The 25,059-nt window shown below is 40.1% G+C and overlaps 1 protein-coding gene across 1 annotated transcript in view; it reads right to left on the reverse strand.

The window, feature by feature from the left end:
• RECK (reversion inducing cysteine rich protein with kazal motifs) overlaps window positions 1-25,059 on the reverse strand; it is an 84,466-nt gene that overhangs the window by 4,162 nt on the left and 55,245 nt on the right. Inside the window, exons 13-18 of the mRNA XM_029920932.1 lie at window positions 24,394-24,534; window positions 22,601-22,789; window positions 19,903-20,025; window positions 17,599-17,770; window positions 2,222-2,414; window positions 858-1,068 (exon numbers count right to left, since the gene is read on the reverse strand). Of these exons, the coding sequence (XP_029776792.1) occupies window positions 858-1,068; window positions 2,222-2,414; window positions 17,599-17,770; window positions 19,903-20,025; window positions 22,601-22,789; window positions 24,394-24,534 (1,029 nt within the window). The remainder of the gene's footprint in view (window positions 1-857; window positions 1,069-2,221; window positions 2,415-17,598; window positions 17,771-19,902; window positions 20,026-22,600; window positions 22,790-24,393; window positions 24,535-25,059) is intronic.

The raw sequence follows: 25,059 nt of genomic DNA on the forward strand, positions 1-25,059 counted from the left end.
ATGCAACTAAAACTACATTAAGATTGGCTAAGGCCAATCTAAGACCACTATCTTATATTTCTCTCACTTTCAAATGTTTGTGTTCATCTCAACCACTTCAACCATTCGTTCATCATGTATTCCTTATTCATTAACTACTAACTCGTTAACTTTATAATGAGTAAATTTTATGCATTTGAATAAAGAATCATAATTTTAGTAATTAAATTTGCCTTATCTATTTATATATTGGTGTTTGGCAGGATTTTGCCTGAAAAGGTTTGCCATATCGCTTTATTTATTTATTTTTTAAAGTTTATTTTATTAAAAAAATTTTTTTAATGCTTATCTATTTTTGAGAGAGAAAGAGAGACAGAGCATGGGGGTGGGGGACAGAAAGAGAGGGAGACACAGAATCTGAAGCAGGCTCCAGGCTCTGAGCTGTCAGCACAGAGCCCGGCACAGGGCTTGAACTCACAAACTATGAGATCATGACCTGAGCCAAAGCTAGAGGCTTAACCAACTAAGCCACCCAGATACCCCAAGTGTATTTATTTTTTATTTAAGTAATCTCTACACCCAACATGGTACCTGAACTCATGACCTTGAGATCAAGGTCGCATGATCTTCTGACTGAGCCAGCCAGGCACCCCTACCATATTGTTTTAGATCCAACCGACAAGATGATATCTAAGGTAATCTATAGCTTTTTAAGGTGAACTCAGAGTAATGCATCTAATCAGCATCAGGTAGAGCCAAAACTTTTTGAAAAATTTAAATAAACGAGTCAACTCTCTTCTGAGTGACTCACTCTCTGAAAGTGCTAAGTAATCCTTCCCAGTCCCACCCCTGACCCACCCCAAGCACTGCCAGCCTACCAGGTGGGATGATGGGTCTGCACTCAGTCACAGAGAGTGAAGGACACTTCACAGCAGCACACTCCGAGACAGAGCTGTACTCTGAGAGGACCCCGACGGCCTGGCAGGGCCCGTAGTAATCCACCGCCACGCGGTCTGAGTAGGCAGCACACACGCTACTATAGGTCTCGCCATTGTGCCCGCAGACGGGCTCTGTGGCTCTGCAGAAGGGCTGGGTGACAAACAAAGCGCATTTAGCCTAGAAACCTGTATGGAGCACTTTTCCTAATGAAGAGCCCAGAATAGCAAGGGGAAGAGACACAGGTATAAATTCCTGGACCTTCTTAATTCAGCTCTAAGGTTGGCTAAACTCTGGGTTTGGGGCGGCATCAATAGGGCTGTCCCAAGATGAACTGAGATGATTACTTTTCTCAGCTTCTCTGGGACTTGAGTCCTCATTCCATGTGGCCAGATAGGAGATGCCGCCCCCCTTCACCCCAGGCTTCTATGATTCCAGATGTACCTGTTTGAAGAAAACAAGATCAATCTTCATGCAAATTAAGAAACCTTATCATTTCCCGCTGGGTATGGGAAAGTAGAGGGAACAGTGGAGAGTTCAGTGGGGCAGAGACCCGGGACCCATCATGTGGGTTAGGAATAAGTAAGACAAAACTTATAGCCAGGACGGGGGGGGGGCAAGTCGGAAGAGAAGACAAGACTGGGAATTTAGAATAGAAGGCCTCAGTGCACTTGGAACACAAGCTCTGAGGGAAAACGAGCCTAGGGGAACAAGCCAAAGGCATTTTCCTGCCAGCGAAGACCAGACAATGAGAAACAATTGTATCCTCAGGGGTCAGCTGGCTGTGGGAGGCGGGTGCCAGGAGGTGGGGCCTGTGGGCTTGTCCTTGGTGGTGTTTTTTTCACATGAACCCTACAAGGCTGAAAGATATACTGATGTAAAAAGACATTAAGCTCTTCAAGAAATTTTCACTCATTCAGTAGTGTGAGTGGGACTTCGATGGAAAGAATGGGAAAGGACTCTTTTCTTGGTGGTTTTAACTCACAGACTTCCCAGCGGTTCTCTGACGAGGGCCTGCAGAACCAAGCGAAGTGATACTGTGCTAACTTTACATTCTTTCCCTAAAGGCAGTGGCAGGAGGCCACCCTGTCCTCACCTGTGCACAAGACACACGAAGGTACATACTAGCAAGAGGGCCTGCCAGAGTCAGCAGAGAAAACCCAACTTGGGATGGCTCATTTTAGTTCTCTAGATTTGGCAGGATTCACAGAAGACCCCAGGCAATCTTACTGCGGCTTCATCTGTAAAAGATCCTACACCAACTGTATGCTCAGTGTGCTGGGGTTTGTCAGCCAAACCACTGTACCTGGCACGGGCCTTTGTATAAGAGGCTTTGCCCCCTCTGGTACAACGTGCAGAGACTGCTGTGCTCCATGTGGTGTGTGTCACACACAGGATCGCGAACCTGGTCACAGGTGAGCTGTCTTGGCAAACACTCATGTTGGGGGCATCCAAATTTATCAAACGTTGTCAGGCAGACTTGTGGTTTGGGTATGCATCTGAAAAACACAAGTGCGGCACCATGGGCCAGTGCTGGGAGGGGCGATGGTGAAGCCAGTATGGCAGTGACGAAGCATAAGAGGTTGGGGAAAAAGCAAGAGAGGAATCAGAAACAGCCCCTGCCCCCAAGAGCATATGTAGAGAGGGAGGGTCAAGCACACATATGAAGTAATAAGCTAGTAGATGACACACGAAATGCTCATGGGAACGAGTCATTCTGATTCAGGAGCTGAGAGAAAGCATGGGGAACAGGGGGCATCCTGGCTGCCACGTGGCGGATAAGGAGGGTGGTACAGGCGTGCCAGACGAAGGGAGCCACACGAGCAAAGGTGTGGTGCTGGAGACTACAGTACTGGGGGACAGAGGTGACCCTGAGGGCGGGAGCCAAGGTAGAAGTGGCATTATAGAAGGCCACCAGGTGGACTGGTGTCCAAAGCTAGAGGCCCTTTCAGTCAATAATGAAGGAAGCATTTTCTGGGGTTTAATTTTTATCTTGGCTAATACATATGCGTCTGTCTTAAGAGAAGGCTTCACATTGCGTATTGAAAACAATCAGGCATCTGTGCTTACAGGCTGAGGACCTGCCGCTGGCTGGTTGAGGATCACAGACAGAATGGCCCCCCATGAAGCTGGCTTTTCCTAGTAACTTGAGGACCTTGCTTCATTCTCAATTCCTGAACTTCTTCAGGGGGATTGGGGATGATGGCTCTTCAGACTTTTCTGCTATTTCATTTCTATATAGGATATTTATAACTTTCTATCAGAAGATCTATTGAAGTGTTGAGCTTTCACTGGACATTTGAGATAATAGGATATACAAATGTTAGTCTGTAAAACAGAAGAAGAGTATAGCAGCCGGCATCATTTTACTTCCAAGGAAATGACCTCTATTCTTTTTAAGGAGAAGCCTCCTGCTCTGAAATGTCCACCACCATCATCACTACTACGTATGGTCACCTTTCTGATGGGATTTAAAATCAGTATCCACAGGGTTATATGGCTTTTTGGAAATTTAAGACATTTGAAAATAAAGGAAAAGAATATGTTGAACGTCATTATCTATTAATATGGAAGGGATGAGAACCAAGGCCATCAGAAGACATTTGGCAATTTTGGAAGGAAAGATTTGAGTACTGAAAAATTAGATTAGCTGGGAAGCTGAAAATCCAGGGGCCAAATTAAACATGATGAGGGCAGGTACTCTGTCTTCCTTAGTGTCGTGTCCTAGTGTCTAGAAAGATGCCTGGCACATCAGTAGATATTCTGACAAATGAATACAACTTTGTATTTTTTAACAATTATTTTTTGAACAGATAATACAAGACCATGGTGAAACTGAAAAGATACAAAATCGTACACAGTGAAAAAATATGTCTGCCTCCTACTCTTATCTCCCAGCCACATGAACCCTTCCACAGAGACGACTGCTATTATCAATTTCTTGCTTATTAATTCCAGAGATGCTTTAGGTAAGTAAGTATTTATATATGCTGATTCAAGAGTATGTGCATTTAAAATTTTGATGGGCTTGGCCAAATTGTCCTCCACAGAGGATGTACCAAGCCTCCCTTCACCCCCCTTCTTGCATGGGAGTGTTTGTTTCCTTATATTATGTTATCAAACTTTTTGTATTTGCCAATCTGGTAGGTGGAAAATGGTGCATAATTGTATGTCTAATTTACATTTCTCATAATACGAGAAAGGTTAAGTATCACGGTAGATTGACTGGATGCTCATCAAATTCATTTCATTTTCTTCTGGGCACATATCTAGATTATATTTCCCAGTCTCCCTGGCAGTAAGTGTGGCCAAGTGACTGAGTTCTAGACAGTGGAATGTGGCTGGAAGTAGAGATGAATGTCCCTTTTAAACCTGGCCTAGAAAAGCTTCTCAACAGCAAGCATCACCATCTCCCTTCTCTTAATTTCTGGCCAATGGGGAAGATACGGAGGAGAACCAGGCGTCGGCAGGGGCTGGGGGTCACTAATGGAGGGGTCCTAAGTTCCTGAATCACTATGTGGAAAGCTGCCTGCTGAACACCCAAATGGATGGTATTTGAATTTCTACTATGTTCAAGTACTGATATTATTGGCTTTGTATACACTAATTAGAGTTACTCTAATAAGAGCCTCTTTTCAACTGTTTAATAACTATTTGTATTTTTCTGTTTATATCCTTGGTCCATTTTTCTAATAGTTTTTTTTTTTTTTTTGCCTATTTTTATAGTAGGTTGTTGATCTTTTACATGAGGATTCGTAGGAACTCTTTATATTTTAAGAAAATCAGCCCTTTCTCTGTGATATTCTGTGGGTTCAGCTTATCACGTTGGGGTTATCAATTGTGGGTTCTACTTTCGGCTTTGTTCAGCAAAGCTGAGGACCAAAGAAAAGATTACTCAAGATTCTACAAGTCAAGAGAGGTGAGAGGGAGGCTAAGGGAAGTCCCCCAGCTGCTCTCAAGCTCCCATATTTATTAGCCATACATTACGGGGAAAACATTGCACAATGTGTCAGTGGCTACGTGTAAAAAAGTATAGAAAGTATGCAAGAAAACAAAACAAGGCATTCCCAAGACTCCAAAAAAAAACAGATGCCTGAAAGCAGGGTGGAAAACAAGATAAGCTATTCCACAGATAACATGGTCTAAGGAATTCATGAGCACAGGCAGGACCCAATACACACATTAACTGGAACTGGTCCACTGTTTGCAGCAGGGCCAGAAAGCCTGCTGAAATGTGTTCCCTATAATCACCTTAACCAGGACAGAGCTATTTGATTTCCCACAATATTCTTTCCAGTTTGTAATTTGTTACCATGCAGAAAATTTTCATTTTCATGTAGCTGTAGTTTTCAATCCATTCTTTTTATATTGGTTTTGTATTCTACCCTGCAAGACCTTCTTCCCATTTTGAGATTTTATTGTTTCATTATAAAAGCAAAAGAGCCCTATTCAAAAGGGTTAGCAAATAGAGGAAGACAAATGAACAAACACCAAAACAACCCTCAAGTCACCTCCCAATACAATTATCTTATCCTATCAGCTTATTTCTTATTTTTTATGCCCAGCACCCTGTCTTCTTTCCACAGGAACTTTTTGGGCTTAGTTTTCATGGCATAAACTTCACCAGATGGCTGACCAATTCTCTTTGTCATTTCTTTCAACGTATGTGAGAATCTTCCCCTTGCTCCTTACTGCATCAGGGTTTTCAGGATGGAGAAGAAATTGCTTATTCTCCACAAAATCCTTCACAAGGAAAAGATGTGTTCTGTTCAGGTCTTTGAGGTAGCCAGTGAAAACTCCTGTTCTAGGAGTTTCTAAACCTAAGAGAGTCAGCAGGACACTTGCCCCATGGCCACCACATACAGAAATCCATTCTTAAGGCTAGGTCAACTACGCTTACTGAGCTCATGAGGAAACTGCAGAGAAAGGAGCCCCTACACAAATAACTTCACATAATACTGAAGTTGCATTTCTAGAGATTGCTCATGTACAATCCCTAGAATGGAGGTAGATAAGCAGGAGAAAATTTCCATTATAAGGCATAAACAAGAATACATCCATTTCTCTCATCTTGTCTGCTGTCATTCCATACCTTGCACTTCCCACTTTAGTCTTACAGACCTGCTATAGCTCCCAGGAGACATCATGCAATTTCCTCATTTCTAGCAGCCAAGACCTTTGCTCCTGTTTTTTTCTCTGCCTTCACCAACACCCTCCTTCTTCCACTGTCAACACTGTCAGCAATCTCATCTTCTTATTTATTTGTTTGTTTATATTTATTTATATATTTTTAAAATTTATATCCAAGGTAGTTAGCATATAGTACAATAATGATTTTAGGGGTAGAATCCAGTGATTCATCCCTTATGTATAACACCCAGTGCTCATCCCAACGAGTGTCCTCCTTGATGCCCCTACCCATTTAGCCCACCTCCCACCCACAGCCCCTCCAGCAACCCTCAGTTTGTTCTCTGTATTTGAGTCTGTTATGTTTTGTTCCCCTCCCTATTTTCGTGTTATTTTTGCTTCTCTTCCCTTATTTTCACCTGTTTTGTATCTTAAACTCCTCATATGAATGAAGTCATATGATATTTGGTTTTCTCTAATTTTTCTTAGCATAATACCCTCCAGTTCCATCCACATTGTTGCAAATGGCAAGATTTCATTCTTTTTGAAGGCTGAGAAATACTCCATTGTATGTATATACCACATCTTTTTTTAAAATTTATTTTTGAGAGAGAGAGAGAGAGAGAGAGAGAGAGAGAGAGAATGAGTAGGGGAGGGGCAGAGACAGAGGTAGACACAGAATCTAAGGCAGGCTCCAGGCTCCAAGCAGTCAGCACAGAGCCTGAGGTGGGGCTCAAACTCACAAACCACGAGATCATGACCTGGGCAGAAGTCAGATGCTCAAATGACTGAGCCGCCCAGGCACCCCATATACCACACCTTCTTTATCCATTCATCTGTCGATGGGCATTTGGGCTCTTTCCATACTTTGCTGTTGTCGATAGCACTGCTATAAACATTGGAGTACATGTGCCTCTTCGAAACAGCACACCTGTATCCTTTGGATAAATACCTAGTAGTGCAATTGCTGGGTCATACGGTAGTTGTGTTTTTAATTTTTTGAGGAATCTCTATACTGTTTTCCAGAGTGGCTGCACCAGTTTCCATTCCTACCAGCAGTGCAAAAGGGTTTCTCTTGGTCTGCATTGTCACCAACATCTGTCATTGCCTGAGTTGTTAATTTTAGCCATTCTGACTGGTGTGAGGTGGTATCTCATTTTGGTTTTAATTTGTATCTCCCTGATGTGAGTGATGTTGAGCATTTTGTCATGTGTCTGTTAGTCATCTGGATGTCTTCTTTGGAAAAGTTTCTATTCATGTCTTTTGCCCATTTCTTCACTTATTTGTTTTTTGGCTGTTGAGTTTGAGAAATTCTTTAAAAATTTTTTATATAGTTTATTTTTGAGACAGAGAAAGACAGAGCAAGAGTGGGGGAGGGGCAGAAAGAGAAGGAGACACAGAATCTGAAACAGGCTCCAGGCTCTGAGCTGTAAGCACAGAACCTGATGCGGGGCTCAACCCCACAAACCACGAGATCATGATCTGAGCCAAAGTTGGACGCTTAACTGACTGAGCCACCCAGGAGCCCCGAGTTTGATAAATTCTTTACAGATTTTGGATACTACCCCTTTATCTGATATGTTGCTTGCAAATATCTTCTCCCATTCTGTTGGCTGCCTTTTAGTTTTGCTGATTGTTTCCTTCATCTTACAGAAGTTGTTTTTTTTTTTTTTTTATCTTGATGAGGTCCCAATAGTTCATGTTTGCTTATGTTTCCCTTGCGTCGGGAGACATGTTGAGTAAGAAGTTGCTGAGGCCAAGGTCAAAGAGGTTTTTGCCTGCTTTCTCCTCTAGGATTCTGATTGGCCTCCTGTCTTATGTTTAGGTCTTTCATCCATTTTGTGTTTATTTTTCTGTATGGTGTAAGAGAGTGGTCCAGGTTCATTCTTCTGCATGTCACTGTCCAGTTTTCCATTCGCTGGCGAACACCATTCACTGAAGAGACTTCTCTATTCCATTGGATATTCTTTCCTGCTTCGTCAAAGATTAGATGGCCATACATTTGTGGGTCCAGTTTTGGGTTCTCTATTCTGTTCCATTGATCTAAGTGTACCAGTACCAAACTGTCTTGATGATTACAGCTTTGCAATACATATTGAAGTCTGGAATTGTGATGCCTCCAGCTTTGGTTTTCTTTTTCAGGATTGCTTTGGCTATTTGGGGTATTTTCTGGTTCCATACAAATCTTAGAATTGTTTGTTCTAGCTCTGTGAAAAATGCTTGTGTTATTTTGATACCGATTGCATTGAATATGTAGATTCCTTTGGGTAGTATCAACATTTTAACAATATTTGTTCTTCCAATCTATGACATGGAATATTTTTCCGTGTGTGTGTGTGTGTGTGTCTTCTTTAATTTCCTTCCTATCTGAGGCTAGGGCTTCCCATACTATGTTGAATAACAGTGGCAGGAGAGGACATCCTTGTGTTCCTGACCTTAGGGGGAAAGCTCTCAGCTTTTCCCCATTGAGGATGATATTAGAGGTGGGTCTTTCATATATTGCTTTTATGATCTTGAGTTATGATTCTTCTATCCCTACATTCTTGGGGGGTTTTATTAAGAAAGGATGCTGTATTTTGTCAAATGCTTTCTCTCATCTATTGAGAGATCATGTGGTTCTTGTTCTTTCTTTTATTGATGTGATATATACCACTGATTGTTTTGCAGATACTGAACCAGCACTACATCCCAGGTATAAATCCCATGTGGTCATGGTGAATAATTCTTTCAATGTATTGTTGGATCCAGTTGGCTAGTATCTTGCTGAGAATTTTTGCTTCCATGTTCATCAGGAAAATTGGTCTATAGTTATCCTTTTATAGTGGGGTCTTTGTCTGATTTTGGAATCAAGATAATGCTGGCCTCATAGACGGAGTTTGAAAGTTTTCCTTCCATTTCTATTTTTTTAAAAAAATAGGTGTTAACTCTTCCTTAAATGTTTGGCAGAATTCCCCTGGAAAGCCATCTGGCCCTGGACTCTTGTTTTTGGGAGATTTTTTATTACTAATTCAATTTCTTTACTGGTTATGGGTCTGTTCAAATTTTCTATTTCCTCCTGTTTCAGTTTTGGTAGTTTATATGTTTCTAGGAATTTGTCCATTTCTTCCAGATTGCCCAATTTATTGGCATATAATTGCTCATAATATTCTCTCATTATTGTTTGTATTTCTGCAGTGTTGGTTTTGATCTCTCCTTTTTCATTCTTGATTTTATTTATTTGGGTCCTATCCTTTTTCTTTTTGATCAAACTGGCAAGGGGTTATCATATCAATTTTGTTAATTTTTTCAAAGAACCAACTCCTGGTTTCATTGATCTGTTCTACTTTTTTTTTTTTTAATTTCGATAGCATTGATTTCTGCTCTAATCTTTATTCTTCTGCTGGTTTTGGAATTTATTTGTTTTTTGTTTTTTTTGTTCCAGTGCTTTAAGGTATAAGGTTAGGTTGTATATCTCAGACCTTTCTTCCTTCTTTAGGAAGGCCTGGATTGCTGTATACTTCCCTCTTATTATCATTTTTGTTGCATCTGAGAGGTTTTGGGCTGTGGTATTATCATTTTCATTGGCTTCCATCTACTTTTTAATTTCTTCTTTAATTTATTGGTTAAAGCATTCATTCTTTAGTAGGATTTCTTTAATCTCCAACTATTCATTGTCTTTCCAAATTTTTTCTTGTGGTTGGTTGATTTAGAGTTTCATAGCATTGTGGTCTGAAAATACACAGAGTATGATCTTGATCTTTTTGTATTTGTTGAGGGCTGATTTGTGTCCCAGTATGTGATCTATTCTGGAGAATGTTCCATGTGCACTCGAGAAGAATATGTATTCTGCTGCTCTAGGGTGAAATGTCCTGAATATATCTGTTAAGTCCATCTGGTCCAGTGTGCCATTCAAAGCCATTGTTTCCTTGTTGGTTTTCTGTTTAGATGATCTGTCCATCGCTGTAAGTGGGGTATTAAAGTCCCCTTCAATTATGGTATTATTATCAATGAGTTTCTTTATGTTTGTGATTAATTAATTTATATATCTGGGTGCTTTCACCTTGGGGGCATAAATGTTTACAAAATTTTTAGATTTTCTTGGTGGATAGACCCCTTAATTATGATATAATGCCCTTCTTCATCTCTTGCTACAATCTTTATTTTAAAATCTAGATAGATATAAGCATGGCTACTTTTGGCTTTCTTTTGGTATCCATTAACATGACGGATGGTTCTCCATCCCCTTAGTTTCAATCTTAAGGGGTCTTCAGGTCAAAAATGGGTCTTTTGTAAAAAGCAAATAGATGGATCTTGCTTTCTTACCCATTCTGTTACCCTATGTCTTTTGATTGGAGCATTTAGTCATTGACATAAAGAGTAAGTACTGAAAGATATGAATTTATTGCCATTGTGTTGCCTGTAGAGTTGGAATTTCTGATGGTGTTCTCTGGTCCTTTCTAGTCTTTGTTGCATTTGGTCTTTTTTGTTTTGTTTCATCTTTTTTCCCCTTAGAGAGTCCCCCTCAAATTTTTTGCAGGGCTGGTTTAGTGGTCATGAATTCCCTTAGTTTTTGTTTGTCTGGGAAACTCTTTATCTCCCCTTCTATTTTGAATGACAACCTTGCTGAATAAAGACTTTCTGGCTGCGTATTTTTCCAATTCAGCATGCTGAATATATCCTACCACTCAGACACAGCTAGGGAGAGTAACAGACTGTGGCCTCCCTGCCGGGGAGGCAGCCATGGTCACGGACAAAGGCGAGAAAACAAACTAGCACACAGGGGATTCTTGGGGAAGGCAAGTCGCTGCAGCAATTGACTTGAAAAATGAGAGGGCTCAAATTTCACGAGTTCTTGCAACCAGTGGGGCTTAAAGCCTGGAGTTTTAAAAGTCACGGTAACTTTCTTTCCCCCCGCCTTCCGCTTCTCATGGTCCTTTGTTAGGTTTCTCCTGTTAGACCTATGAGTGAAAACATATGGTATCTGTCCTTCTCTGCCTGACTTATTTTGCTTAGCATGACACCTTGAGGTCCATCCAGTTTGCTACAAATGGCCGGATTTCATTCTTTCTCATGGCCATGTAGTAATCCATTGTGTAAAGTTAGAGAGAGGGAGGGAGGCAAATCATGAGAGGCTCTTGAATACTGAAAACAAACTGAGGGCTGAAGATGGAGGAGGAAAGGAGAAGGAGGGTGATGGTCATGGAGGGGGGCGCATGTGGGGAAGCACACTGGGTGTTATATGGAAACCAACTTGGCAATAAACTATTAAAAAAAAGTCACCGTGGTTGGTTCCAGGAGAGCTCAGAGGACATTAGGGCTGTTCTTGAAGAAAAGGCAGGGCAAACAGCTATGGACATACAGCATGGAGACAACTGAAGCACAGAGTAGGGAGGTTATTCACTCATCTCCGAGTGTGTCCCAGAGAGGCCACATTCATGGAGAGACCTCCACGAAAAAGGAACTGGCAGATGCCATTTTCCTCCCCCACCCCTCCACATAAGCACAGGGCCACCTTTGAGAACCAGTGCAGCACCAACACTTGCAACCTAACTTGCTTACATCAAGTCCTGCCCCTCACGCTCTGGTGGGACCACCGTTCCCAGTCACACTTGCCTAAGTCCCAGTGCGATGGGCTCCCTCCTGCAGAAGACCGGCCCAAACCCCTGCTCACGATGCATCTCCCCATGTGTGAGTTGTGCAGAGACTTGGTTCCAGTAGTAGTGGCAACACATCTCATTTCACAAACAGATCAGAGCACACCTAGTTAAAGGACCCCACACGCAGGCCACGACTAAACAGTGCCTACAACAGGTAAAGAGCCTCTACAGATGACTGGCCTGAAGGATATAGCAGCCAGGACAAAACAGCAGAGCACATGCAGCACACTTTGGAGACACTCCCAGAAGCAATAGGGAACATTATACTGCAGGGCACCACAGGGCTTCTTCATAACGCCATCACCCTTAGGAACAGGAGACATAGCTGACTTTCCTAACACACACAAACAGGCATAGAGACTTAGACAACATGAAAGGAATTTGTCCCAAATGAAAGAACAGGACAAGGATATGGCCAGAGATCTAAGCACAACAGATAGATGTAACATGCTGACAGAGAATTTAAAGCATCGATCATATGAATACTCACTGGAATTGAGAAAAGAGTGGAAGACATCAGTGAGACTCTTGACACAGAGATAAGGAATAACATAGTAGAGATAAAGGGCTCAATAAATGAAACAAAAAACATGCCCAGTGGAATGAACAGCAGTCTGGAAGAAGCAGAGGAATGAATTAATGATTTAGAAGACAGAGTAATGCAAAGTAATCAAGCTGAACAAAAGAAATAAAAAAGAATTATGCAAAATGAGAATAGACTTAGGGAACTCGGTGAGTCTATCAAATGTAATAATATTTGTATCATAGGAGTCCCAGAAGAAGAAGAGAGAAAAAGGGGGCAGAGAATTTATTTGAAGAAATAATAGCTGAAAAATGTTCTAATCTGGAGAAGGAAACAAATATCCAGATCCAGGAGGCACAGAGAACCTCCAAGAAAATCAACAAAAAAGATCCATATCAAGGCATATTGTTATTAAAATGGCAAGATATAGTGATAAAGAAAAAAATATTGGGGCACCTGGGTGGCTCAGTTGGTTGAGCATCTGACTCTTGGTTGGCTCAGGTCATCATCCCAGAGTTGTAGGATTGAGCCCTATGTCAGGTTCTGTGCTGACAGTGCAGAGCCTGCTTAGGATTCTCTTTCTCCCTCTCTCTCTCTCTCTCTCTCTCACTCAAAATAAATAAATTTGTTCTTAAATAAGCCACAAGACAAAAGAAGACAGTTACATACAAAGGAAACCTTATAAGGCTATCAGGTGATTTTTCAGCAGAAACTTTCCCAGCCAGAAAGGATATATTCAAAGTACTGCACGGGAAAGACCTGTAGCCAAGAATACTCTATCCAGAAAGGCTATCATTCAGAATAGAAGGAGAGATAAAGAGTTTCTCAGACAAACAAAAACTAAGGAACTCATGAAAACTAAATCATCCCTGAAAGAATTATTTAAGGGGAGCCTTTGAGTGATAAGGAAAGACCAAAAATGACAGTATGAACGTAGGAAACACAAAAGCAGTAAAAATGAATATTTTTGTAAAAACTCAGTCAAGGAACTCACAAAATAAAATGATGTAAAATATGATACCATATACCTAAAATGTGGGGAGGAGAGGAGTAAAGAATGGGCTCAAATTTAAATAACCATCTTCATAATATAGACCGCTATATGCAGAAGTAGTTATATACAAACCTAATGGTAACCACAAATCAAAAGCACTAAATATGCAAAGAATAAAAAGAAAAAAAAAATCCAAATACATCATTAAAGAAAACCAGTAAACCACGAAAGAGAGAAAAGCAAGAAAGGATCAAAGAAAATTTCTAGAAAGCACCACTAAACAAGTAATGAATAAATATATATCTATCAATAATTTTTGAATGTAAGTGGACTAAATTGCCCAATCAAAAGACACAGGGTGACAGAATGGATAAGAAGACAAGACTTATGCTGCATACAATAGATTCATTTTAGACCTAATGACACCTGCAGATTGAAAGGATGAAGAAACATCATCCAAATGCATGTCAAAAGAAAGCCAGAGTAGCAATACTTATATCAGACAAAACAGACTCTAAAACAAAGACTGTAACAAGACATAAAGAAGGACACCATATAATAACAAAGGGGACAATCCAACAAGAAGATATAACAATTGTAAATATTTATAAACCCAACTTGGAAGCACCCAGATACATAAAATTGTTAATAGAAATGTACAATAATGGATAATAATACAATAATAGTAGGGGACTTCAACACCCCACTTACAGCAATGGACAGATCATCTAAACAGAAAATCAACAAGGAAACATCGACTTTGAATGACACAATGGAGCAGATATATTGAGAACATTCCATCCTAAATAAAACGGCAGAATATACATTCTAAAAGTACAGATGGAACATTTTCCAGAATGGATAACATATTAGGGCACAAAACAAGCCTCAACACGTTTAAAAAGATCAAAGTCATACCATGCATATTTTCTGAGCACAACACTATGAAACTAGAAGTCAACCATAAGAAAAATCTGGAAAGACCACAAATATATGGAGGTTAAATAACATACTACTAAACAATATGGGGGTCAAGCAGGAAATAAAAGAAATAAAGTACATGGAAACAAATGAAAATGAAAACACAACAGTTTAAAACCTTTGGGACACAGCAGAAGTGGTTCTAAGAGAAAAGTTTATATCAATACAGGCCTATCTCAAGAAGCAAGAAAAATCTCAAATAAACAACCTAACCCTATACCTAAAGGAGCTAGAAAAAGAACACACAAAATTAAAACCAGCAGAAGGAAGGAAATAATAAGGATTAGAGCACAAATAAATGATGTATAAACAACAGAAAAACAATAGAGCATATCAATGAACCTAGAAGCTGGTTCTTTAAAGAATATCAATAAATTAATAAACCTCCAGCCAGACTTATCAAGAAAAGTGGGGGAAGGACCCAAATAAGTAAAATCACAAATAAAAGAGGAGAAATAACAACAAACACCACAGAAATACAATTATAAGAGAATATTATAAAAACTAGATGCTAACAAATTAGACAACCTAGAAAGATAGACCTACCCAAACCAAAGTAGGAAGAAATAGAAAGTTTGAACGGACAGATCATCAGCAAAGAAACAGAATCAATAATCAAAAAACTCCCAACAAACAAAAGTTCAGGATCAGGCAAATTCTACTAAACATTTAAAAAGGAGTTAATATCTCTTCTTCTCCAACTATTCAAAAAAATTGAAAAGGAAGGAAAACTTCCAAATTCATTCTATGAGGCCAGCATTATTCTGATACTAAAACCTGATAAAGGCACCAAAAAAGGGAACTACAGGCCAATATGTGTGATGAACACAGAGGCAAAAATCCTCAACAAAATGCTAGCAAACCGAATCTAACAATACATTAAAAAAAATCATACACCATGATTAAGTGGTATTTATTCCTGGGTTGCAGTATTTGCAAATCAATCGATGTGACATATCACATCAGTAACAGAAAGGGTAAGAACCATGTGATCATTTAAACAGATGCAGAAAAAAAAATCATTTGACAAAATACAACATTCATTCATGATAAAAATCCTCAACAAAGTTGGTTTAGAGGGAACATACCTCACTATAATAAAGGTCATATATGAAAAACTGACAGCTAACATCCTCCTCAGTGGGGATCAACTGAGAACCTTTCCCCTCGGGTCAGGAACAAGACAAGGATGTTCACTCTCACCACTTTTATTCAACATAGTCATAGAAGTCCCAGCCACCACAATCACTCAACAAAAAGAAATAAAAGGCATCCAAATCAGTAAGGAAGAAGTTAAGATTTTCACTATTTGCAGAAGACATGATACTATATATACAAGAACCAAAGGACTCCACCAATAAACTGCTAGGGGGCGCCTGGGTGGCTCAGTGGGTTAAGCAGCCAACTTCAGCTCAGGTCATGATCTTGCTGTTTGTGGGTTCGAGTCCCACATCGGGCTCTGGGCTGACAGCTTGGAGGCTGCTTCGGATTCTGTGTCTCCCTCTCACTCTGCCCTCCTTTGCTCACTCTCTGTCTCTCAAAAATAAATAAATAAATAAACGGCTAGAACTGGTAAATGAATTCAGTAAAGTCACAGGATATAAAATCAATCACAGAGATCTGTTGCATATCTATATACCAGTAATGAAGCAACAGAAAGAGCAATTAAGAAAACAAATCCATTTACAACTGTACCAAAAATAATGATACTTATGAATAAACCTAACCAAAGAGATGAAAGACCTGTACTCTCAAAACCATGAAACACTGATGAATGAAATTAAAGATGATACAAAGAAATGGAAAGACATTCCACGCTCATGGACTGGAAGAACCAATATTGTTAAAATGTCTATTTCACCCAAGGCGACCTGCCCATTTAATGTAGCTCCATCAAAATACCAACAGCAGTTTTCACAGAACTAGAACAAATAATCCTAAAATTTGTTTAGAACCACAAAAGGCCCCGGATAGCCAAAACAATCTTGAGAAAGCAAAGCCATAGGCATCACAATTCTAGACTTAACGTTATTTTACAAAGCTGTAGTAATCAAAACCGCATAGTACTGGCACAGTAATAGACACACAGATCAACTGAACAGAATAGGAAATCTAGAAATGAACCCCCAATTATATAGTCAATTAATCTTTAACAATGCAGGAAAGAATATCCAATGGGAAAAAGACAGTCTCTTCAACAAATGGTTTTGGGAAAACTAGACAGCATACAAGAGGAAGAATCTAGATCACTTTCTTACACCATACACAAAACTAAATTCAAAATGGATTAAAGACCTAAATATGAAACCGGAAACCATAAAAATCCTAGAAGAGAGAACAGACTGTAATTTCTCTGATGTTGGTCATAGCAACTTTTTTTCTAAATGGGTTCCCTGAGGCAAGGGAAATAAAAGCAAAAATAAACTACTGGGACTACATCAAAATAAAAAGCTTCAGCACAGCCCAGGAAAACAATCAACAAAATTAAAAGGCACCCTATAGAATGGGAGAAGGTATTTGCAAATGACATATCTGATAAAGGGTTAGTATCCCAAATACATACAAGAAATTATAAAACTCAACACCCAAAAAAGAATTTAATTAAAAAATGAGCAAAAGACATGAACAGACATTTCTCTAAACAAGACATACAGATACAGATGGCCAATCTATAGGAAACGATGCTCATCGCTTATCATCATGGAAATACAAATCAAAGCTACAATGAGCTATCACTTCACACCTGTCAGAATGGCTAAAATCACAACACAAGAAACAACAGGTGTTGGTGAGAATGCAGAGAGAAAGGAGCCCTCTTGCACTATTGGTGGGAATGCAAACTGGTGCAGTTACTCTGAAAAACAATATGGAAGTTCCTGAACAAGTTAAAAATAGAACTACCCTATCACCCAGCAATCATACCCCTGGGTATTTATCTAAAATACAAAAAGACTAATTCAAATGGATACAAGTACCTCTATGTTTATAGCAGCATTATTTGCAATAGCCAAATTATGAAAGCAGCCCAGTGTCTGTCAATTGATGAATGGATAAAGAAGCAGTGGTATACATATACAATGGAATATTACTCAGCCATAAAAGAGAATCAAATCTTGCCATTTGCAACAACATGGATGGAGACAGTACAATGCTAAATAAGTGAAATAAGTCAGTTGGAGAGAAACAAATACCATATGATTTCACTCAGATGTGGAATTAAGAAACAAAACAAACAAAGGAAAAGAGAGAAAGAGAGAGAGACACACACAAACCAAGAAATAGACTCTTAATTATAGAGAACAAACTGATAGCTACCAGAAGAAGGTAGGGGAGAGGATGGGTGAAAGAGGTGATGAGCACTGGGGGAATAAAATAAAAACTTAAAAAAAAAAAAGAAAAAGATAAGGAGTCATTTACTTTACCTTTGGTTTTTGGGGCAGGGATTAGGATTACATGGATCCTTTGCCATGCATGATCCAAACTCAAACTGGTGGTCTTGGAGGCCCACACAGCGAGCAGTGCAGGCGCTGGGGTAAGTGCGTCCATTCTGCCCACACACAGGGACAAACTGATCTGCACAGTTACAGGGCAGCCCTGTGGAGAGGACACACTCACTGGTGACACTTGTACATTCCCTTGCCCCTCATATTTCCTAATTGACATAGAGGTCCCAAGTTAAATAAAATTGTAAACTGAATCAGGAAAAAGCGTCACTCCAGTCTCTGTGTTTACAGGTGGCAAGGCTCTGACAAGCCATTTGTCCACATGATGGCTTTCCTTTGTTCCATTTATTACCATCTAATTGAGGGGTTCCAGACCTTGATCTCAGGGGTAGAGACCCATAAAGAAAATGGAAACAAGCTATAGGTAGGAGAAGTAAAGAGTACCCCTCTCAATCCAATATGTAAAATCTAGAACTTAGATGCATGAAGCCTGGCTTGGGGGAGTTCTGGAATGTTAAAGGGTAATATCAAAAGAACAAGAAAGTAACTTGGGAAATTAATTTTGAGACTTAAAAATTTTTATGAGTAATCAACCAAGAATTCTACTTTCTTGACATTCCTATGCTTTCCGCTGCTGGAATTACGCTCCAGTAAGTAAAAAGGCTACCGAGAAGGGGTGTTCTTTTCTTGAGAGGCAGCTCCACCTGTTACAGCAACAGCACAGTCATGGGTATCTACTGGTGTCTGCTTTCCTCCAGATCTGGAATAGCTTTGATTCCAGGTAAAGAGGAACCAGGCAGCCTCCTTCACCCCATTTCATGCCATGGCAGCAGCGAGTGGATTCTTCTGTCCCTGGAGTTAGTTACACACGGAGTGGGGTGGGAGGAAGATAGATTCGGGATTTGCCAACCTTGTACCTCCAGCCCACTGGAAATAAGAAGGAAATCAGAAGTAAGAAGTGAACAGCAGGCTGCTGGGGAAGTAAAGGCAGGCCTAGCTCTACCCCATCCTCTCCGGACCTGGAGTACCAACCCTGATGCTTAACTGTCATCATTGTTGTTATTCTTATTATAATCCTCCATCTGCTCTGCTTTGATGAGAGCAATTCATTCTGCTGAGAGAGACCATAAAACCATGTGGGGATGAAGAGTGAACCAACGATTTACGCAGAAGACTACTTACTTATTTACTTACTTATGTCTAAGTGTTTTCGGAAGATGAACTTTACACCTAGCAGCCCCTCATGTTCTGAGATAAATTAAGTTAGTGACTATTTAGTTAGCAGATTCTAGGAGATTTTATTGGCCACAAAGTGTACTACTATATTTCTTGGGACTTAGATATTGTCCCAGCCCAAAGAAGACTCAGAGACATTCATAAAAATGTTTAAGTCTCAAAATTACAATAATTCCCAAGTTACTTTCTTATTCTTCCCCTCCCCTAATGAGATAAGAGTGGAAGGAACCTACATGAAGAGTTTACAGTCTTTGTCTTGTTTTTGGTATTAATTACCCTTTGACATTCCAGAAATCCCCCAAGACAGACTTCAAATATCTAAATTCCAGATTTTATACAGTATATTGGAAGGAGAATTCTTTATTTTTTCTACCTCTAGCTTTATAGGGGTCTTTATCGGGGCGCCTGGGTGGCTCAGTCGGTTGAGCATCTGGCTTCGGCTTAGGCCACGATCTCATGGTTCATGGGTTCGAGCCCCGCATCAGGCTCTGTGCTGACAGCTAGCTCAGAACCTGGAGCCTGTTTCAGATTCTGTATCTCCCTCTCTCTCTGACCCTCCCCTGTTCGCACTCTCCCTGTCTCTCAAAAATAAATTAAAAACAAACATTAAAAAATTTTTTTATAGGGGTCTCTACCTAATGAACCAGTAAGCTAAGGCAGTTCAGGAAAGAACGTGATGAGAAAAACATTAGAACAGAAACAAACTTAGAAGATACATGGCCATTTTATAACATAATCATAGGGGAAGATGGGGTATTTGGGCAGGTAGAAAAGTCCCATTTAACCAAAACCATCCCAATCACTGGCCCTGTTCTTTTTGACTCATGGAATTCCAGAATATTAGAGCTGGAAAGGCCCTAAGAAACCATGTAGTTTAATGCCTTCAGTTCATAGACCCAGGGAGGAAAAGTACCTTGCTCTCGGATTATGTATCCATCTTACTGTGTACATCTGCGATTATGGCCAGCCCAGTGAAGCTGCCTTGAAGGGAAATGGATACAAAGAGATGATGGCTGTTGAGGACAGGTGCTGGGTGACCACAGTTACCTGTGAAGGTACGACGGTCATCTTCTGAACTGTGCTCACTGAGGCATAGGCGGGTAGAACACACCAAATTGCCAGCAAAACAAGAACAGATATTGCAGTCAATGTTAAAGGACGTCCCATGACCTGAGAAAAAGAGAAATAAAATGCTGATTTATTTCATGCATTTATAAATATATCATAAATTTAAAAATGTAATCATTTAAATAAAGTTTTAAAATAGAGATTCTTTTTCTAATTTTTTTTTACATTTATTTTTTGAGAGAGTGAGACAGAGCGTGAACAGGGAAGGTCAGAGAGGGGAGGGGACACAGAATCTGAAGCAGGCTCCAGGCTCTGAGCAAGTATTCAGCACAGAGTCCGATGTGGGGCTCGAACCCACTAACTGTAAGATCATGACCTGAGCCGAAGTTGGACACTCCACCAACTGAGCCACTCAGGTGCCCCTAAAATAGAAATTCTTGAAAGATGACTTCTGAATATACAAACTGGGGGAGTTAAATCTGTAATAATTATATTTTCTTATTTAACTCCCACCATATCCCTCCAAATCCCTAATGTGCTAGTCTTACCAGATGGCTCCCAGTTCTCTGAGAATGCTTCTGGCTGTCCCGTCCCTTCTGCCTCACATGCTCCTCTCCTTCTGGAACTTTGCTCAACTCTCCCAAACCAGTCCTGATGCCATCTTTGAGTTGAAGACTCTCCTGATGCCCTGGCAGGAGTGACTAGGTCCTTGAAGGGTACCACTTGGTTTGCTCCCTTCTGTGGCTCAAATTCTCCCCCACCTGATCATGTACAGTATAACCTCAATCCCTCAGGCCAGTTTTAGCCCCATAAGGCACTAGTATGTTCTTCTGTAAAAAACAGATTTTAACCAGTGGAAGTCTATAGAAGGAATGAATTGTTTATCCTCAGATATATTCTGTGATACAAGGTACCGACCCTACACCTTGGCTGAGTAGAATAGGGATTAGAAAATGAAAACCTAGGGGTGCCTGGGTTGACTCGATCAAGGCTCAGGTCATGATCTCATGGTTTGTGAGACTGATCCTGAGTCAGGTTCTGCACTGACAACAGAGAGCCTGCTTGGGATTCTAGCTCTCCCCTTCTCTCTGCTCTACTCCACTCTCTCTCTCTCTCTCTCTCCTTCTCTCTCTCTCTCTCAGAATAAATAAAGTTAAAAACAACAACGAATACTTGACTTGTTCTAGCACAGACACTTGCAGCCTCTTTTGATCCAAAGCACCCTTCTTTCAAATGAGATCTCACATAGAAGAGTAAACCAACAGTTATATAAAAGCTGTACTCTGATGGCATGGGGATGGAGGCAGAGGTGAGGGTAGCAGAGTGAACAGCTGCGGGGGAGTACATTCGCAAAGTAGCATTTTCCCCCCACAGTTTTTAAGGTCATATGTTGACATGAGTGGTTGTTAGGGTTACAAGCAAAAGATGGTTAAGGAAGCAGTGGGAAAGCAAGACCCTCAGACTTTTAGAGGGCATCAAAGGGTGGCGCTGTGTCTTTTTTTTTATTCTTCCAAGTCTTTATTTATTTATCTATTTGGAGCAGGAGTTGGGGAAGGGCAAATGAGAAGGGAGAGAAAGAAGAGAAAGAATCTTTAGCAGGCTCCATGCCCAGTGCAGAGCCCCCACTGGGCTCAATCTTATCACTGAGATCAGGATCTGAGCTGAAATCAAGAGTTGGACACTTAATTGCCTGAGCTACCCAGGCAGCCCCAAGATTTTATTTAAATTCAAGTCAGTTAACATATGGTGTAGCATCTGTTTCCGGAGTAGAATCACTTACATATAACACCCATGGTTCATCACAAGTGCCCTCCTTAATGCCCATCACTCATTTAGCACCTTCTTCCAGCAACCCTCAGTTTGTTCTCTATAGTTAAGAGTCTCTTATGGCTTGTCTTTCTCTATGTTTTTATTTTATTTTTCCTTCCCTACCTGTATGTTCATCTGTTTTGTTTCTAAAATTCGACATATGAGTCAACTCATGGCATTTGTCTTTCTCTGACTTATTTCACTTAGCATAATACACTCTAGTTTCATTCCCATCACTGCACATGGAAAGATCTCATCCTTTTTGATGTCCAAGTAATATTCCACTGTAAGTATATAAAAGGATGGCACTTCATAATGTGCTCTCTCCCAACGCCCAGGCAACAGTGTAGTTCTCACCCTCCAGGTCGCTTTCCACAATGTCAAACTCTGACTTTTACTTCCAGTAAAGACACACAGTTGAGGAGGAGGAGCATACCTGTGTTCCTGCCTGTGGAATACAAGGGCTACGGAGTCAGATAGGCCTGGGACTGAATTGTTTTGGTCACTTACGAGCTGGGTGATCTCTCTGAGCATCAGCTTCTTTATAACAGTACTGAAACCACAGAGCAGCTGGGCGGTTCCCGTGAGACAACACAGGCCAAGACTCAGCACAGCGCTTGGCACACAAAAGCTCAGGAAGTGCTAATTAATTATTATTAGTTATTAGTCCCCTCTTAAGGAGGCTCCTAAGAGGTTCCTTAGAAGTCCTAGTGTCTTGTAGGGTACAGTTTGAAAAATACTGCCCTGGAGGATCTGATTTATAGACCTTACTCTTTGGTGAGAATCTATCCAATGTCTGTCCTACAAAGCTAAGACAAATAATCTCATATTAAAACCAAAAAGCAAATAAATACAGTCCAAGACTCACTTTTTCTTTTTCCTCCAACAATACATGACTTCTGAAGATCTATACAGTGCATCTCCATACAGTTTTCCAAGAGTCCACTTTGTCCACATGAGCAAATTTTGTAACAACCAACTTCCCCGGCAGATGATGGCACCTGGATTAGTGTCCCTTGACGGACAATGAAATCAGAGGCTTCTCCCAATTTGCAACCTATACAAACAAAAATCAGCTGAGAGAGATGGCATGGTTCTATGTCATTGTTTTATGACATTATATATACTTTACATAAGTCTTATAGGTACTGTGTGGCTGTTGAACATTATGTAATAGCACTAAGTTAAAGAATTGACTTGGTTCACTGACAAAAACATATCCTCTCAAATGAAAAATTGCATGTTCCATGAGAAAGTGCTGATTAAGGACCAGTACCCCAAAGTTAGCTATAGTTCAGTAAAAAAAATACTACAAGTTGGGGCACCTGCGTGGCTCAATTGGTTAAGCATCCGACTTCAGCTCAGGTCATGATCTCACGGTTCGTGGGTTCAAGCCCCGGGTCGGGCTCTGTGCTGACAGCTAGCTCAGAGCCTGAAGCCTGCTTCAGATTCTGTGTCTCCCTCTCTCTCTGACCCATCCCTGCTCACACTGTCTCTCTCTCTCGAAAAAAAATTAATTAAAAAAACATCAAAAATAGTATAAGATGTACTTATCACTTTGGACTTATCAAAGATATTTAAAAATCACAAATATTTTAAGAATGGAGTATGGAAATGAACAATATTTTTAGAATATTCTTGGTCAGGAAAACTTTTAGTTTTGGAATACAAGCATACCTTAAATTCAAAGAAAAGCTGAATACTTGATTGGGTTTAAGGAAAACCCATTCATTTCGAATTTTAACAAGATTTATCATGACTCTATAACTGACATGTCCTCGCATTACACAAATATTATAGAGATCCTTTGAGACATCAGGTTTACTTAATTCAGTCTTCTATTTCTTTTAATGTCACAGATATTTTTAAATGGTGATTTTAACATAATAAACATTTTCATTTGGGAAATAGATAAAAGGCAGCAAAATACTGCCACAACTGTACTCTAAAGGGATGCACAAAGAGATTAAGACTTTCAAAATAAAACATTTTTTATTCAAGAGGTCTCCTGCGTTCCAAAAACAAAAAAATCAGTCTTAAACTCATAGGCACCTTGGGAGCCTGGGTGGCTCAGTCAGTTAAGTGCCCCATTCTTGATCTCGGCTCAGGTCATGATTTCATGGGTTTGTAAGACTGAGCCCCACATCAGCCTCTGTGCTGACAGTGCAGAGACTACTTGGGATTCTTCCTCTCCCACTCCCCACCCCAATAAATAAACTTAAAAAAATCAGATGCATCTGAATAAAACATTAAGCTTTATGGAGATAATTGCACATCCTAGGGAGTATACCACTTCTCCATATAACTAAAAGAAAGAAAAGAAAAAATCACAACATGCAGTACATTTTCTCAAATGTTACAACATGGAAGAGAATAAACAAAAACTAGCTCAAGGTTTTTTATTCTTTTGTTGCCAAGAACCCGGTAACTCATTATGAGAGTCAGTTCACAATCTAAATGATAATTGAAAGTTACATTTGTCTTTGTCTTCTCCTGCCTATGTAACTAACACGTGTTTATTGGGAAAACCTCAAAGTTACAGAAAAATATAACTTAGAAACTAAAGTCTATTGTAACCTCACTCCAAAGATAATGCCTATACATAAACACCAGCAGCACAAATCCAGACCCACCCTAAACTCACACCCATCTGCCTCTTACCTTGAACACAAGAGTACGGAAGGCAGGGATCTCCAGACGGACACCCCTTCCGGTTTACTTCACAGAGCTCATTAGCAGGGCAAGGATTTGGGTTACAGGGATGAGTGACCTCTTCTACAATGTTACCCAAAGTACTAGGCCCTGAAAAACCAAACACAGATCAGTTTAACCAACCCCAAAAGGTAATAGAGATCTGTAAATTCTCCGAATTAATTATAGCCTTAATAAATGGAGAGCTCATGGGCATAAAGGGGGGACTGGTTCTAATAAAGAATTAAAACACACAGATTCTCTATTAATTTGTGGATTTAGCATAAGTATACATACATTCATTCATGTTGGGATATATACAATAGATAGACTGAGTATCTGTGTGTGCATGTGTGTTTCCATGTGTATAAATAAAACAGGCACCTACTGATAGGTAATAAGTTGTATAAAAGGATGGAAAATGACTGGTATACATTGGGTAAGGTGGTCAAACAGGTGCTTATGCCTAAGAGGAATAACTTGGCACATTTTACCATAAACTATAATAACTCACTATGGTAAGACAGATGCTGTACATGATTATATTTGTTAACTTGTGAAATAATGACTAAGAGTCTCATGTAATATTTAAAGAGAGTGCTAAAATTCAAACAAAAGCATTTCTTGAAACTTTTT

This window comes from Suricata suricatta, chromosome 13, assembly GCF_006229205.1.
Source record: "Suricata suricatta isolate VVHF042 chromosome 13, meerkat_22Aug2017_6uvM2_HiC, whole genome shotgun sequence".
Taxonomy (NCBI): domain Eukaryota; kingdom Metazoa; phylum Chordata; class Mammalia; order Carnivora; family Herpestidae; genus Suricata; species Suricata suricatta.